At 44.7% G+C, this 14,591-nt stretch overlaps 1 protein-coding gene across 4 annotated transcripts in view; it reads left to right on the top strand.

The window, feature by feature from the left end:
- The window catches only part of BBOF1 (basal body orientation factor 1), a 50,642-nt gene that overhangs the window by 8,410 nt on the left and 27,641 nt on the right, over positions 1-14,591 (top strand). For all 4 annotated transcript variants that reach the window (XM_030930886.1, XM_030930887.1, XM_030930885.1 and 1 more), the window contains 2 exons: positions 5,308-5,373; positions 11,357-11,500. In XM_030930886.1, coding sequence (XP_030786746.1) covers positions 11,426-11,500 — 75 coding nt within the window. In that variant the 5' untranslated portion in view covers positions 5,308-5,373; positions 11,357-11,425. The remainder of the gene's footprint in view (positions 1-5,307; positions 5,374-11,356; positions 11,501-14,591) is intronic.

Raw genomic sequence — 14,591 nt, forward strand, 5'->3', positions numbered from 1 at the left:
GCGATCTTGGCTCACTGCAACCTCCACTGGGTTCAAAGGATTCTCCTGCCTCAGCCTTCTGAGTAGCTGGGATTACAGGTGCACCACCACCATGCCTGGCTAATTTTTGTATTTGTAGTAGAGACAGAGTTTCACCATGCTGGCCAGGTTGGTCTTGAACTCCTGACTTCAGGTGATTCACCTGTCTCGGCCTCCCAAAGTGTTGGGATTACAGCCATGAGCCACCTTACCCGACTTTTTTTTTTTTTTTTTTTTTTTTTGCCATAGAATGCCAATTAATAAATTTCCAAGGAGAGATGGAGTTAGAAAAATCACCCTTTGGCATCATAGTAATAACTGAATCAGTCAAGAATCATCAATGGATGCTAAAACCTAGTGGATGAAAGTTTAATGAGGAGGATAATTGCATAGTCTCAAAAGATCTTCTCACAAATTACTTAATAATCGCAAAAGAAAAAATAATAACTTTTAGGTGGAGAAAGTGGGCAGACACAACCTTAACCAACTGGTTAAAATTAGCATCAATCAGTACACACTAATGATGTGATGTACTGAAAAGGATACATCATCACTTGGTACTATATATAGCCTACCAAAAATGGACAACCTGAATCTACTCATGAAGAAGTATCAGCCAAGCCCAACCCTGGCCAATGTCCTTTTTAAAAAGTCAATTTAAAAACAAAGACTGAGAAACTGTTCCAGATTAAAGGGGACTAAGACACATGACAGCTAAATGCGATGCATGATCAAGGGTTGTATCCTAGATAAGAAAAATACAAAATTGTAATAAAGGACATTATTGGGATAATTATAGCAGAATTTAAATATAGAGTATATATTACATAATACTATATTAATGTTAAACTTCCTCATCTTTATAATTTTATAGTGCTTTTTTTTTTTTTTTTTTTTTTTTTTTTTTGAGACGGAGTCTTGCTCTGCCGCCCAGGCTGGAGTGCAGTGGCCGGATCTCAGCTCACTGCAAGCTCCGCCTCCCGGGTTCACGCCATTCTCCTGTCTCAGCCTCCCGAGTAGCTGGGACTACAGGCGCCCGCCTCGTTGCCCGGCTAGTTTTTTGTATTTTTTAGTAGAGACGGGGTTTCACCGTATTAGCCAGGATGGTCTCGATCTCCTGACCTCGTGATCCGCCCGTCTCGGCCTCCCAAAGTGCTGGGATTACAGGCTTGAGCCACCGCGCCCGGCCTATAATTTTATAGTGCTTTTAAAAGGGAATGCCCTTTTTCTTCAAAAATAGATACTGAATGGCCAGGCATGGTGGCTCACGCCTGTAATCTCAGCACTTTGGGAGGCTGAGGCTGGTGGATCACCTGAGGTCAGAAGTTCGAGACCAGCCGGGCCAACATGGTGAAACCCCATCTCTACAAAAAATACAAAAAATTAGCCAAGCGTGGTGGCGCATGCCTGTAGTCCCAGCTACTTGGGAGGCTGAGGCAGGAAAATTACGTGAGCCCGGGAGGCAGAGGTTGCAGTAAGCCAAGATTGCGCTGCTGCACTCCAGCCGGGGTGACAGAGCAAGACTCTGTTTCAAAAAAAAAAGAAAGAAAAAGAAATAAGGAAATAGATAATGAAGTCTTTAGGGGTAAAAGGTCATCTTGAAATTGACATTACCCTTTACCACTAAAAATACACACACACACACACATACACAGAGACAGAGAGAGGGAAAACAAAGGTGGCAACATTAATGTATATGAGTGAATAGTATGGTAATATTTTGTACTCTTCTTGAAACTTGTCTTGGCTAGGCACTATGGCTCATGCCTATAATCCCAGCACTTTGGGAGACCAAGGCAGGAGGATCACTTAAGCCCATGACTTTGAGACCAGCCTGAGCAACAGGGCAAGACTCCATCTTTTTTTTTTTTTTTTTGAGACGGAGTCTGGCTCTGTCGCCCAGGCTGGAGTGCAGTGGCCGGATCTCAGCTCACTGCAAGCTCTGCCTCCCGGGTTTATGCCATTCTCCTGCCTCAGCCTCCCAAGTAGCTGGGACTACAGGCGCCCGCCTCGTCGCCCGGCTAGTTTTTTGTATTCTTTAGTAGAGACGGGGTTTCACCGTATTAGCCAGGGTGGTCTCGATCTCCTGACCTTGTGATCCGCCCGTCTCGGCCTCCCAAAGTGCTGGGATTACAGGCTTGAGCCACCGCGCCCGGCCTTTTTTTTTCTTTTTTGAGACGGAGACTTGCTCTGTCACCCAGGCAGGAGTGCAATGACGTGATCTTGTCTCACTGCAACCTCCGCCTCCCGTGTTCAAGCGATTCTCCTGCCTCTGCCTCCCGAGTAGCTGGGATTACAGGCGTGCGCCACCACACCCAACTAAGTTTTGTATTTTTTGTAGAAACAGGGTTTCACCATGTTGGCCAGGCTGGTCTTGAACGCCTGACCTCAGGTGATCCACCTATCTCGGCCTCCCAAAGTGCTGGGATTACAAGCTTGAGCCGCCACGCCCGGCTGACTCCATCTCTATTTTTTAAAATTATTTTTAGGCCGGGCGCGGTGGCTCACGCCTGTAATCCCAGCACTTTAGGAGGCCAAGGCGGGCGGATTACGGGGTCAGGAGATCGAGACCATCCTGGCTAACACAGTGAAACCCCGTCTCTACTAAAGAATACAAAAAATTAGCCGGGCATAGTGGCGAGCACCTATAGTCCCAGCTACTCAGGAGGCTGAGGCAGGAAAATGGCGTGAACCCAGGAGGCAGAGGTTGCAGTGAGCCGAAATTGCACCACTGCACTCCAGCCTGGGCGACAGAGCAAGAAAAAAAAAAATTATAAAAAAAAAAAAACTTTTTGGCCGGGCGCGGTGGCTCAAGCCTGTAATCCCAGCACTTTGGGAGGCCGAGACGGGCGGATCACGAGGTCAGGAGATCGAGACCATCCTGGCTAACACGGTGAAACCCCGTCTCTACTAAAAATTACAAAAATCTAGCCAGACGAGGTGGTGGGCGCCTGTAGTCCCAGCTACTCGGGAAGCTGAGGCAGGAGAATGGCGGGAACCCGGGAGGCGGAGCTTGCAGTGAACTGAGATCCGGCCACTGCACTCCAGCCTGGGCGACAGAGTGAGACTCCGTCTCAAAAAAAAAAACTTTTTGGGTCAGACACAGTGGCTCATGCCCATAATCCCAGCACTTTGGGAGGCCGAGGCGGGTGGATCACCTGAGGTCTGGAGTTCGAGACCAGCCTGACCAACATGGAGAAACCTCCTCCCTACTAAAAATACAAAATTAGCCAGGCCTGGGGTGGCACATGCTTGTAATCCCAGCTACTGGGGAGGCTGAGGAGGAGAATTGCTTGAACCCCAGAGGTGGAGATTGCAGTGAGCTGAGATCATGCCATTGCACTCCAGCCTGGGCAACAAGAGTAGAACTCCTGTCTCAAAAAAAAAAAAAAAAAGAAAAGAAAAGAAAGTAAAAAGAAACTTTTTTCTTTTTCTTTTTTTTTTTTTTTTTTGGGACGGAGTCTCGCTCTGTCGCCCAGGCTGGAGTGCAGTGGCCGGATCTCAGCTCACTGCAAGCTCCGCTTCCCAGGTTTACGCCATTCTTCTGCCTCAGCCTCCCGAGTAGCTGGGACTACAGGAGCCCGCCACCACGCCCGGCTAGTTTTTTGTATTTTTTTTTGTAGAGACGGGGTTTCACTGTGTTAGCCAGGGTGGTCTCGATCTCCTGACCTTGTGATCCGCCCGTCTCGGCCTCCCAAAGTGCTGGGATTACAGGCTTGAGCCACCGCGCCCGGCCAAAAGAAACTTTTTTCTAAAAAAGTTACCCAGATAAGGCTGGGCACAGTGGCTCATGCCTGTAATCCTAGCACTTTGGGAGGCCAAGGCAGGCAGATCACGAGGTCAGGAGTTCAAGACCAGCCTGGCCATATGATGAAACCCTGTCTCTATTAAAACTACAAAAATTAGCTAGGTATGGTGGCATGCGCCTGTAGTCCCAGCTACTCGGGAGGCTGAGGCAAAAGAATCACTTGAACCTAGGAGACAGAGGTTGCATTGAGCTGAGATTGTGCCACTCCACTCTAGCCTGGACGACAGAGAGATTCCAAAAAAAAAAGTTACCCAGATAAGAGAAATGTAAATAAAAACGACAACAAGATAGCACCTCATACCAATTAGAATGGCTACTGCCAAAAAACAAAATAAGTGTTGGCAAGGACGTGGAGGTGTTAGAACGCTTGTGCACTGGTGGTGGGACTGTACAATGTTGTAGCCATTGTGGAAAACAGTATGGAAGTTCCTCAAAAGATTAAAAATAGAAATACCAATCTCACTTCTGGGTATATTTAATATATCCAAAACAATTCAAAGCAGGAATTTTGTTGTTGAGACAGGATCTCACTCTGTCATGCAGAGTGGAGTGCAGTGGCATGATCTTGGCCCACTGCAACCTTCTCCCCCCAGGCTCTAGCTGGGATTACAGGTGCTCACCACCACACCTGGCTAATGTTTATATTTCTTTGTAGAGATGGGATTTTGCCATGTTGCCCATGCTGGTCTCAAACTCTGAGCTCAAGCAATCCACCCACCTCAGCCTCCCAAATTGCTGGGATTACAGGCATGAACCACCACGCCCATCCCAGAGCAGGATCTTGAAGAGATATTCGCATGCCCATATTCATTGCAGCACTATTCACAATAGCCAAGAGGTGGAAGCAACCCAAATTATCCATCGATGGGTGAATGGATAAGGAAAAGGTGTATGCATGTGGTGCAATATTATGCGCCTTAAAGGAAATCCTGTCACATCCTATGACATGAATGAACCTCAAGGACATTATGCTTAATGAAATAAGCCAGTCACCAAAGGGCAAATAATGTATGATTCTACTCATGAAGTATCCAAAGTAGTCAAAATTATAGAAACAGAAAGTAGAGGATGGTTGCCAAGTGCTGGGGAGAGGTAAGGGGAAATTAGGATTTATTTGGTATAGTTTTAGTTTTGTAAGATGAAAAGTTCTAGAGATTTATTGCACAACAACATGAATATACTTAACACTACTGAGCTATATGTTTAAAATGGTTAAGATGGTAAATTTAATGTTGCTTTTATTTTTAACCACAAAAACAAAAAAAAGTTGCCCAGGTACTTCTGATGATAGCCAGGTTTTAGAAACTGGCAATAGCAGGTTGAAGGTATGGGAAATTTCCTGTCCCCTCTTCTTCTCTTTCCGTCTCACTCACCTTTTTTGCCATATTGGTTTTAGTATTGTTTGAAACTAGTCCACTTAATAAAGATAGACATAGAGCAGTTTCTCTATCTTCCCAACCTTGTATTTTGATTTTCCACAGATTGAAAAACTGAAACAGCAATTAAATGAAACAAAGGAAAAAGCCCAAGAGGAGAAGGATAAATTGGTGAGTTATCTATGTGTACTAATACTCCACTTACTGGATGGTCAGGTTTCTGGCAAGCTTAGGTATTTAAGACCCAATGACAGTGAGTGAGTAAGTTCTCTGGGCAGCCTAATGACCTTAAAGCTTGATTGTATAGAAATTCAAAAACACGGCTGGGCATGATGACTCATACCTGTAATCCCAACACTTTGGGACGCCAAGGCGGCAGATCACCTGAGGTCAGGAGTTCGAGATCAGCCTGGCCAACATGATGAAACCCTATCTCTACTAAAAATTTAAAAATTAGCCAGGCATGGTGGTGCACGCTTATAATCCCAGCTACTTGGGAGGCTGAGACAGGAGAATCGCTTGAACCCCAGAGGCAGAGGTTGCAGTGAGCTGAGATTGCACCATTGCACTCCAGCCTGGGTGGGAAGAGTGAAACTTCATCTCAAAAAAAAAAAAGCTATTGTAAAAAAACATATAATATTAAGATTGCTTCCTGATACTGAATTTGTTATTGTTTCTAGTGCTTTTCAGTGGATGGAGCTAGGAAATGCACTTTTTTTAAATATTAAAAGAGGTCATAACTCCATACTAGTACTTTCAGTTTAGATGCAGGAATATAGAATTTTTACTTAACTTTATCTGTGTCTCCGTTATCCCTTGACAAAAGTCCTTCTTCTTTTTTTTTTTTTTTTTTTTTTTTTTTGAGACAGAGTCTCGCTCTGTTGCCCAGGCTGGAGTGTAGTGGCCAGATCTCAGCTCACTGCAAGCTCCGCCTCCCAGGTTCACGCCATTCTCCTGCCTCAGCCTCCCGAGTAGCTGGGACTACAGGCGCCTGCCACCTCGCCCGGCTAGTTTTTTTTGTATTTTAGTAGAGACGGGGTTTCATTGTGTTAGCCAGGATGGTCTCGATCTCCTGACCTCGTGATCCGCCCGTCTCGGCCTCCCAAAGTGCTGGGATTACAGGCTTGAGCCACCGCGCCCGGCCTAAGTCCTTCTTCTTAATGATACCAATGTAATTACCTAGTTGCTTAAACCCCAATATATCAATCTCAGAATACTAATATTACCACCAAAAATAAATTACTGAAAACAGTTTAAGATTTTGGGGGGCATTTTTCTCCCTTAGGATGTATACCAATAAGGATCTATGATAAAATTGCAAGGTTTAAGAGCCATTTGAAATTCTTTTCTATGAGGTTATTCCACCAACTCAGCAACACATTTTGCTTTTGATTTTTAGAGGTTGCTTTTTTTTTTTCATTTTACTGTATTTATTTAATGTTTTTAGAGATGGGAGTTTTTCTATATTGACCAGGCTGGTCTTCAACTTCTGACCTCAAGCAGTTCTCCTTGCCTCAACCTCCTGAGTAGCTGAGACTACAGGCATAACCACCACACCTGACTTAGAGGTTGCTTTTTAAAAAATTAGTTTTGCCTATAAAATTATGTAAAATATTTACATGGTTCTAAAGTCTGTAAAACAAGTTATATGCTGAGAAATCCAACTTCTTTTTTTTTTTCCTTTTTTTTTAGATGGAGTCTCATGTCACCCAGGCTGGAGTGCAGTGGCACGATCTCTGCTCACTGCAAGCGCCGCCTATCGGGTTCACTCCATTTTCCTGCCTCAGCCTCCCGAGTAGCTGGGGACTATAGGCGCCCGCCACCATGCCTGGCTAATTTTTTGTATTTTTAGTAGAGATGGGGTTTCACTGTGTTAGCCAGGATGGTCTCGATCTCCTGACCTCTTGATCCGCCCGCCTCAGCCTCCCAAAGTGCTGAGAAATCCAACTCCTATCCATGTCTTTTCCACACTATCTTCTCCTTCTCCCTGTAGAAAACCATTTTATTTCTTTTGTGTTTTATCCTCTCTTTAAAAAAAAGTTGCTAAAGAAATTGTTTCCTTATCGGAAAAGCTAAAAAAAAGTCATAAACATATATAGATAGATAGATAGATAGATAGATAGAGAGATTTTTTTTTTTTTTTTTTTTTTGAGACGGAGTCTTGCTCTGCCGCCCAGGCTGGAGTGCAGTGGCCGGATCTCAGCTCACTGCAAGCTCCGCCTCCCGGGTTCACGCCATTCTCCTGTCTCAGCCTCCCGAGTAGCTGGGACTACAGGCGCCCACCTCGTCGCCCGGCTAGTTTTTTGTATTTTTTAGTAGAGACGGGGTTTCACCGTATTAGCCAGGATGGTCTCGATCTCCTGACCTCATGATCCGCCCGTCTCGGCCTCCCAAAGTGCTGGGATTACAGGCTTGAGCCACCGCGCCCGGCCGATAGAGAGATTATATATAAGGAATTACATATATAGATTATATATAAAATCTTTCTTAGATAAAAGGTAGCATGCAATATACATAGACCTGCACCTGCTTTTTTTATTTAACAGTATGCCTTGGTGATCACTCCGTAGCAGTATGTAGAGACATTCCCTTTTTTTTTGGCTTTTTTTCTTTTTTTTTTTGAGACAGGATCTCCCTCTGTTGCCCAAGCTGGAGTGCAGTGGCACAATCATAGCTCACTGTAACCTCAAACTACTGGGCTCAAGGGGTCCTCCCACCCCAGCCTCCAGAGTAGCTGGAACTATAGGCTAGTACCACTACACCTAGCTAAATTTTGTATTTTTTGTAGAGATGGGATCTCACTATGTTACCCAGGCTGATCTTGAACTCCTGGCCTCAAGCGATCATCCCAGCTTGGCCTCCCAAAGTGTGGAATTACAGGTGTAGGCCACCACGCCTGGCATCATTCCCTTTTATAGCTGTGTGATGATTATTGTGTGGATGTATCATAGTTTTTTTTTGTTTTTTTTTTTTTTTTTTTTTGAGACAGAGTCTCGCTCTGTCGCCCAGGCTGGAGTGCAGTGGCCGGATCTCAGCTCACTGCAAGCTCCGCCTCCCGGGTTTACGCCATTCTCCTGCCTCAGCCTCCCGAGTAGCTGGGACTACAGGAGCCCGCCACCACGCCCGGCTAGTTTTTTGTATTTTTTTTAGTAGAGACGGGGTTTCACCGTGTTCACCAGGATGGTCTCGATCTCCTGACCTTGTGATCCGCCCGTCTCGGCCTCCCAAAGTGCTGGGATTACAGGCTTGCGCCACTGCGCCCGGTCAATGTATCATAGTTTATTCAAATGATCTCTGTCTTAGTTCAGGCTGTTATGACAGAATACCATAGACTGAGGTGCTCAAACAACAAACATTTATTTCTCATCATTCTGGAGGCTAGAAGGTCAGGGTGCTAGCATGGTTGAGTTCTTGGTGGAGTCCCTTCTTCTGGTTCACAGGTGGCCACTTCCTGCTGGATCCTTACTTTTGGCAGAGAGAAAGCTCTGGTTTCTTCATCTCTTTCTTCACCAGTCCCATCATGGAGGCTCCACCCTCATGATCTCATCTAAACCTAACTACCTCCCAAAGGTCACACCTCCAAATACCATCATATTGGGGATTAGGGCTTCAACATAGGATTTTTTGGGTATACACATACAGCTCATAGCAGTCCCTTTTTGATGGATAGTTGGATTGTTTCCAATCTTTTTCGATTACAATGAATGTGCCAGTAAAGAGCTTCATGCATATATCTTTTCACATTTTGGCCATTATATCGTTGGGATAGATTCCTGTAAGTGGTATTGCTAGACCAAAGAAAAGTATATAATTGTTCTAGATATTGCCAAATTTCCCTTTATAGATACTGTGCTGTTCTGTAATACCATTAGCCATGCGTGAGATTGCCTGTTTCCTCACAGCTTTACCAACAGAGTCTTTTGTCAAAGTTGATTTTTTTTTTTTGAGACAGAGTCTCACTCTTGTCTCCCAGGCTGGAGGGCAATGGCGCGATCTCAGCTCACTGCAACCTCCGCCTCCCGGGTTTAAGCGATTCTCCTGCCTCAGCCTCCCCACTGGCTGGGATTACAGGCACCCGCCATCACACCTGGCTAATTTTTGTATTTTTAGTAGAGACAGGGTTTCACCATGTTGGCCAGGCTGGTCTTGAACTCCTGACCTGAAGTGATCTACCTGCCTTGACCTCACAAAGTGCTGGAATTACATGTGTGAGCTACTGTGCCTGGCTTCAAACTTAATTTTTGCAATGTGATAGGTGAGAAATGGTGTTTCAGTGTCATTTCAATTTATGTTTCTCTCTTTTTTTTTTTTTTTCTTTTTTTGAGACGGAGTCTTGCTCTGTCACCCAGGCTGGAGTGCAATGGCACAATCTCAGCTCACTGCAACCTCCACCTCCCAGCTGCAACCTCCATCTTCCAGGTTCAATGGATTCTCCTGCCTCAGCTCCTGAGTAGCTGGGATTATAGGCACTTGCCACCACACCTGGCTAATTTTTGTATTTTTAATAGAGGTGGGGTTTCACAATGTTGGCCAGGTTGGTCTCGAACTCCTGACCTCGTGATCCACCTGCCTCAGCCTCCCAAAATGCTGGGATTATAGGCGTGAACCACTGCACCCAGCCCAATTTGCGTTTCTCTTATTCAGAGGTAGATTGGAAGGCAATTTGCATTTCTTTTTTTTTTTCTTTTTTTTTGAGTCTCGCTCTGTCACCCAGGCTGGAGTGCACTGGCCAGATCTCAGCTCACTGCAAGCTCTGCCTCCTGGGTTTATACCATTCTCCTGCCTCAGCCTCCCGAGTAGCTGGGACTACAGGCACCTGCCACCTCGCCTGGCTAGTTTTTTGTATTTTTTAGTAGAGACGGGGTTTCACCGTGTTAGCCAGGATGGTCTCGATCTCCTGACCTCGTGACCCGCCCGTCTCGGCCTCCCAAAGTGCTGGGATTACAGGCTTGAGCCCCCGCGCCCGGCCTTGCATTTCTTTTAGTACCTTTTGTTCATTTGTTGTTATTGGCCTTTCCTTCTTCCCCACTTACTTTTCTCTGTTCTCTTACTTTCTCTTCCCTTTCCTCCTCCTGTTTCTCCTTTTCTTCCTCTCTTATGTCTCTTTCCCCTTTTCTCCCTCCTCCTTCTTCCTCATCCTCCTTCTTCCTCTTCCCTTCCTCTTTATTTTTATTTTTATTTTTTTGAGACGGAGTCTCGCTCTGTCACCCAGGCTGGAGTGCAGTGGCCGGATCTCAGCTCACTGCAAGCTCCGCCTCCCAGGTTCACGCCATTCTCCTACCTCAGCCTCCCAAGTAGCTGGGACTACAGGCGCCGCCACCTTGCCTGGCTAATTTTTTATATTTTTTAGTAGAGACGGGGTTTCACCGTGTTAGCCAGGATGGTCTCGATCTCCTGACCTTGTGATCCGCCCGTCTCGGCCTCCCAAAGTGCTGGGATTACAGGCTTGAGCCACCGCGCCCGGCCCTCCCTTCCTCTTTATTTATTAGGGATATTTACCACTCTCCCTTTGACTCCTAGCTAATTAATTTTAACTAGTTTGGGATGTTATTTATATTAGAGATAAAAGGTGTGTTTAGTCTTCTCATATCCCTTTTTAATAAACATCTGCATTTTTTCCTTTCTGTACAATCAGCCTTTTCCAAAATTTTTTCTTATTCATACAAATGGTATCTTTTTACAGAAATGAAAACTTAATGCAAAAATAAAAGGGGGGCTGGGCATGGTGGCTCACGCCTGTAATTTCAGTACTTTGGGAGGCCAAGGCGGGTGGATCACCTGAGGTCAGGAGTTCAAGACCAGCCTGACCAACATTGTGAAACCCCCGTCTCTACTAAAAAATACAAAAATTAGCTGGGCATGGTGGCAGGCACCTGTAATCCCAGCTACTCGGGAGGCTGAGGCAGGGAGAATTGCTTGAATCTAGGAGGGCAGAGGTTGCAGTGAGCTGAGATCACGCCACTACACTCCAGGCTGGGTGAGAGAGTCAGACTCCGTCTAAAAAAATAATAATAATAAAATACAAATAGAAAAAAAATAAAAGGGGGTATTTCTTCAAAGAAGATATGCAAATGGCTTAAGGCTTCAAATGAAACATGACTCTGTGGGACTTCTGTTCTTTTTCCTAACTCGTTTACCTCTTTTTTGAATACAGGAACAAAAGTATACCAGGCAAATCAATGAACTAGAGGGACAGTTCCATCAAAAAGCCAAAGAAATTGGCATGATTCACACAGAGCTGAAAGCAGTAAGACAATTCCAGAGGAGAAAAATCCAAGTGGAGAGAGAGTTAGATGATGTAAGTTTCATTCCTTTTTTACAAAAAGGAAATTAGAATTAACTATTTAATGCCTACAGAAGCCTTCACAAACATTTACTCCTGTGAGACAGCAAAGAATTCTCTTTGACATTTTAGAAATTATTTGAGAGAAAAAGGAGAAGACAGACTGGATGCCAAAGGTCTTGACTTTAGACTTCTCTTTTTCTAAGCACTGATTTCTTTGGGAACTCACCAAATCTCAGCCAACACATCCTCCTATGTTTATCAGCAGGTAAACCTTTGGATTGACTTCAGTAAGAAACAAACCAGAAGTTCTTACAAAACCTCAGGGGAAAAGTAGCAGACTTCTAAATAAAAATGTTTAGGCTGATGAATGATAGTTTTAGAGAAATTTAGAAGGCTCTATGGTAGGGATCAGTGGGGTGAGAAACACTGAGTACTTTCAGAAAATTTATGTTACCTTGCTGTGCTCTTTCTCTTACTTTCCTTGGCTTGGAATATAGTTTTATTACATTATTGATAATTCAATAAGTGGCACAGGTGAGTGCCAGGAACAAGTAGCTGCAATCAGCTTTGTAACTATAGGCAAGTTACTTAACTTTTCTATACCTTGGTTTTCTTATCTGTAAAATGGGATAGTAAGAGCTAGTATCTCAGCCAGGCATGGTGGCTTATGCCTGTAATCCCAGCACTTTGGAGGCCAAGGTAGGGGAATCTCTTGAGGCCAAGAGTTCAAGACTAGCTTAGGCAACATAGTGAAATCCCACCTCTACAAAAAATTTTTTTAAATTAGCCAGGCATGGTAGCTCATGCCTGTAGTTCCAGCAACTTGGGAGGCTGAGGTGGGAGGATCACTTGAACCCAGGAGATTGAGGCTGCAGTGTGCTGTGATTACACTACTACACTCCAGCCTGGGTGACAGAATGAAACCATGTCTCAAAAATAAAGTAAAATAAGAGTTACTATTTTATAGAATTGTTATAGGATTAAATGAGTTAATATACGTAAAGTGCATAAAATAACATGTCACATGGTAAAAATTATATAAACAGTGGTGTGCAGCTCTCTGTTAAAATAAAAAAGGTCAGGCCGGGCGCGGTGGCTCAAGCCTGTAATCCCAGCACTTTGGGAGGCCGAGACGGGCGGATCACGAGGTCAGGAGATCGAGACCATCCTGGCTAACACGGTGAAACCCCGTCTCTAGTAAAAATACAAAAAACTAGCCGGGCGAGGTGGCAGCGCCTGTAGTCCCAGCTACTCGGGAGGCTGAGGCAGGAGAATGGCGTGAACCCAGGAGGCGGAGCTTGCAGTGAGCCGAGATCTGGCCACTGCACTCCAGTCTGGGTGACAGAGCGAGACTCTGTCTCAAAAAAAAATAAATAAATAAAAATAAAAATAAAAAAATAAAAAAAAATAAAAATAAAAAAGGTCTTGATTTGTAGCATTTGCTGATTTCTCTGGAGGAAATACTTTAGTATAGCACAGGTTACAGTCATCTGTCTTAAGGCTTGATTGGAGCTTGAGGATCTGCTTCCAAGGAGGCACACTCAAGTGACTGTTAAGTTGGTGCTGGTGATTAGTGGGAGACCTCTCCTCCTATGAGCCTTTTTTTTTTTTTTTTTTTTTTTTGACGCGGGGTCTTACTCCATCACCCAGGCTGGAGTGCAGTGGCACGATTTCAGCTCCCTGCAACCTGCACCTCCTGGGTTCAAGCGATTCTCGCTGCCTCAGCCTCCCTAGTAACTGGGATTACAGGTGTATGCCAACACCCCCAGCTAATTTTTGTATTTTTTTTTTTTTTTTTTCAGTAGAGTCAGGGTTTCACCGTGTTGGTAAGGCTGGTCTGGAACTCCTGACCTCAAGTGGTCTGGCCACCTCGGCCTCCCAAAGTGCTTGGATTACAGGCGTAAGCCACTACGCTCAGTGCATATGGGCCCTTTTATAAACTGGTTGAGTGTTCTCATGACTGGGTGGATGACTTCACCCAGAGTAAATAATCTGAGCAAGATCTAGACAGAAGCTATCTTTTTCATGACCTAGACTTCAAAGTCACATAGCATTACTTCTACCATATTTTATTATTAATAGTTAAAAGTGAATCCTTAAGTCTGGCCCACATTCCTAGCAGTGGGGAATTAGGTTCCATCATTTGAAGGGAAAAGTGTCAAAGAACTTGTAGACATATTTTAAAACTACCATACCACTACAGTCCAGTGTATACGCAGCTACAGAAATACTTTTAAAATTATCACAGTTCTTTTTCTTTTTTTTTTTGAGATGGAGTCTTGCTGTGTCGCCCACGCTGGAGTGCAGTGGCGCGATCTCAGCTCACTGCAACCTCCACCTCCTGGGTTCAAGCGATTTTGGTGCTCAGCCTCCCAAGTAACAGGGACTATAGGCGCATGTCACCGTGCTAAGCTAATTTTTTGTATTTTTAGTAGAGACAAGGTTTCTCCATGTTGGCCAGGCTGGTCAAGAATTCCTGGCCTCAGGTGATCCGCCTGCCTCGGCCTCCCAAAGTGCTGGGGTTACGGGCATGAGCCACTGCACCTGGCCTAAAATATCACAGTTCTGATCATATCCTTCAAGAGTTGTCTTTAGGTGGGGCACAGTGGCTCACACCTGTAATCCTAGCACTTTGGGAGGCCGAGGCAGGTGGATCATCTGAGATTTGAGACCAGCCTGTCCAACATGGTGAAACCCTGTCTCTACTAAAAAATAGAAAAATTAGTTAGGCATGGTGGCATGTGCCTGTAGTCCCAGCTCTCCAGAGGCTGAGGCAGGAGAATTGCTTGAACCTGGGAGGCGGAGGTTACAGTGAGCCAAGATCACGCCACTGCACTCCAGCCTGGGTAACAGAGTGAGACTCTGTCTCAAATAAAAATAAAAAAGTAAAATAAAAAAGAGCTGTCTTTAGTGTTTCTCCACTGTAAACAGAATATTGTCCACACACCTTAATGTTAAAGTCAAGACCCTGTACCTGTCTGGGAACATTATTATCTCCTTTTACTACATCACCCACCCACCTCCATAATTCCTGTAATTCACCCAAAATAGATATTCATTAATCCCTGAAATATTGTCTCTTTGCTACATTGTTCACACTGTT

This window comes from Rhinopithecus roxellana, chromosome 5 (assembly GCF_007565055.1).
Source record: "Rhinopithecus roxellana isolate Shanxi Qingling chromosome 5, ASM756505v1, whole genome shotgun sequence".
In the NCBI taxonomy this organism is placed as follows: Eukaryota; Metazoa; Chordata; class Mammalia; order Primates; family Cercopithecidae; genus Rhinopithecus; species Rhinopithecus roxellana.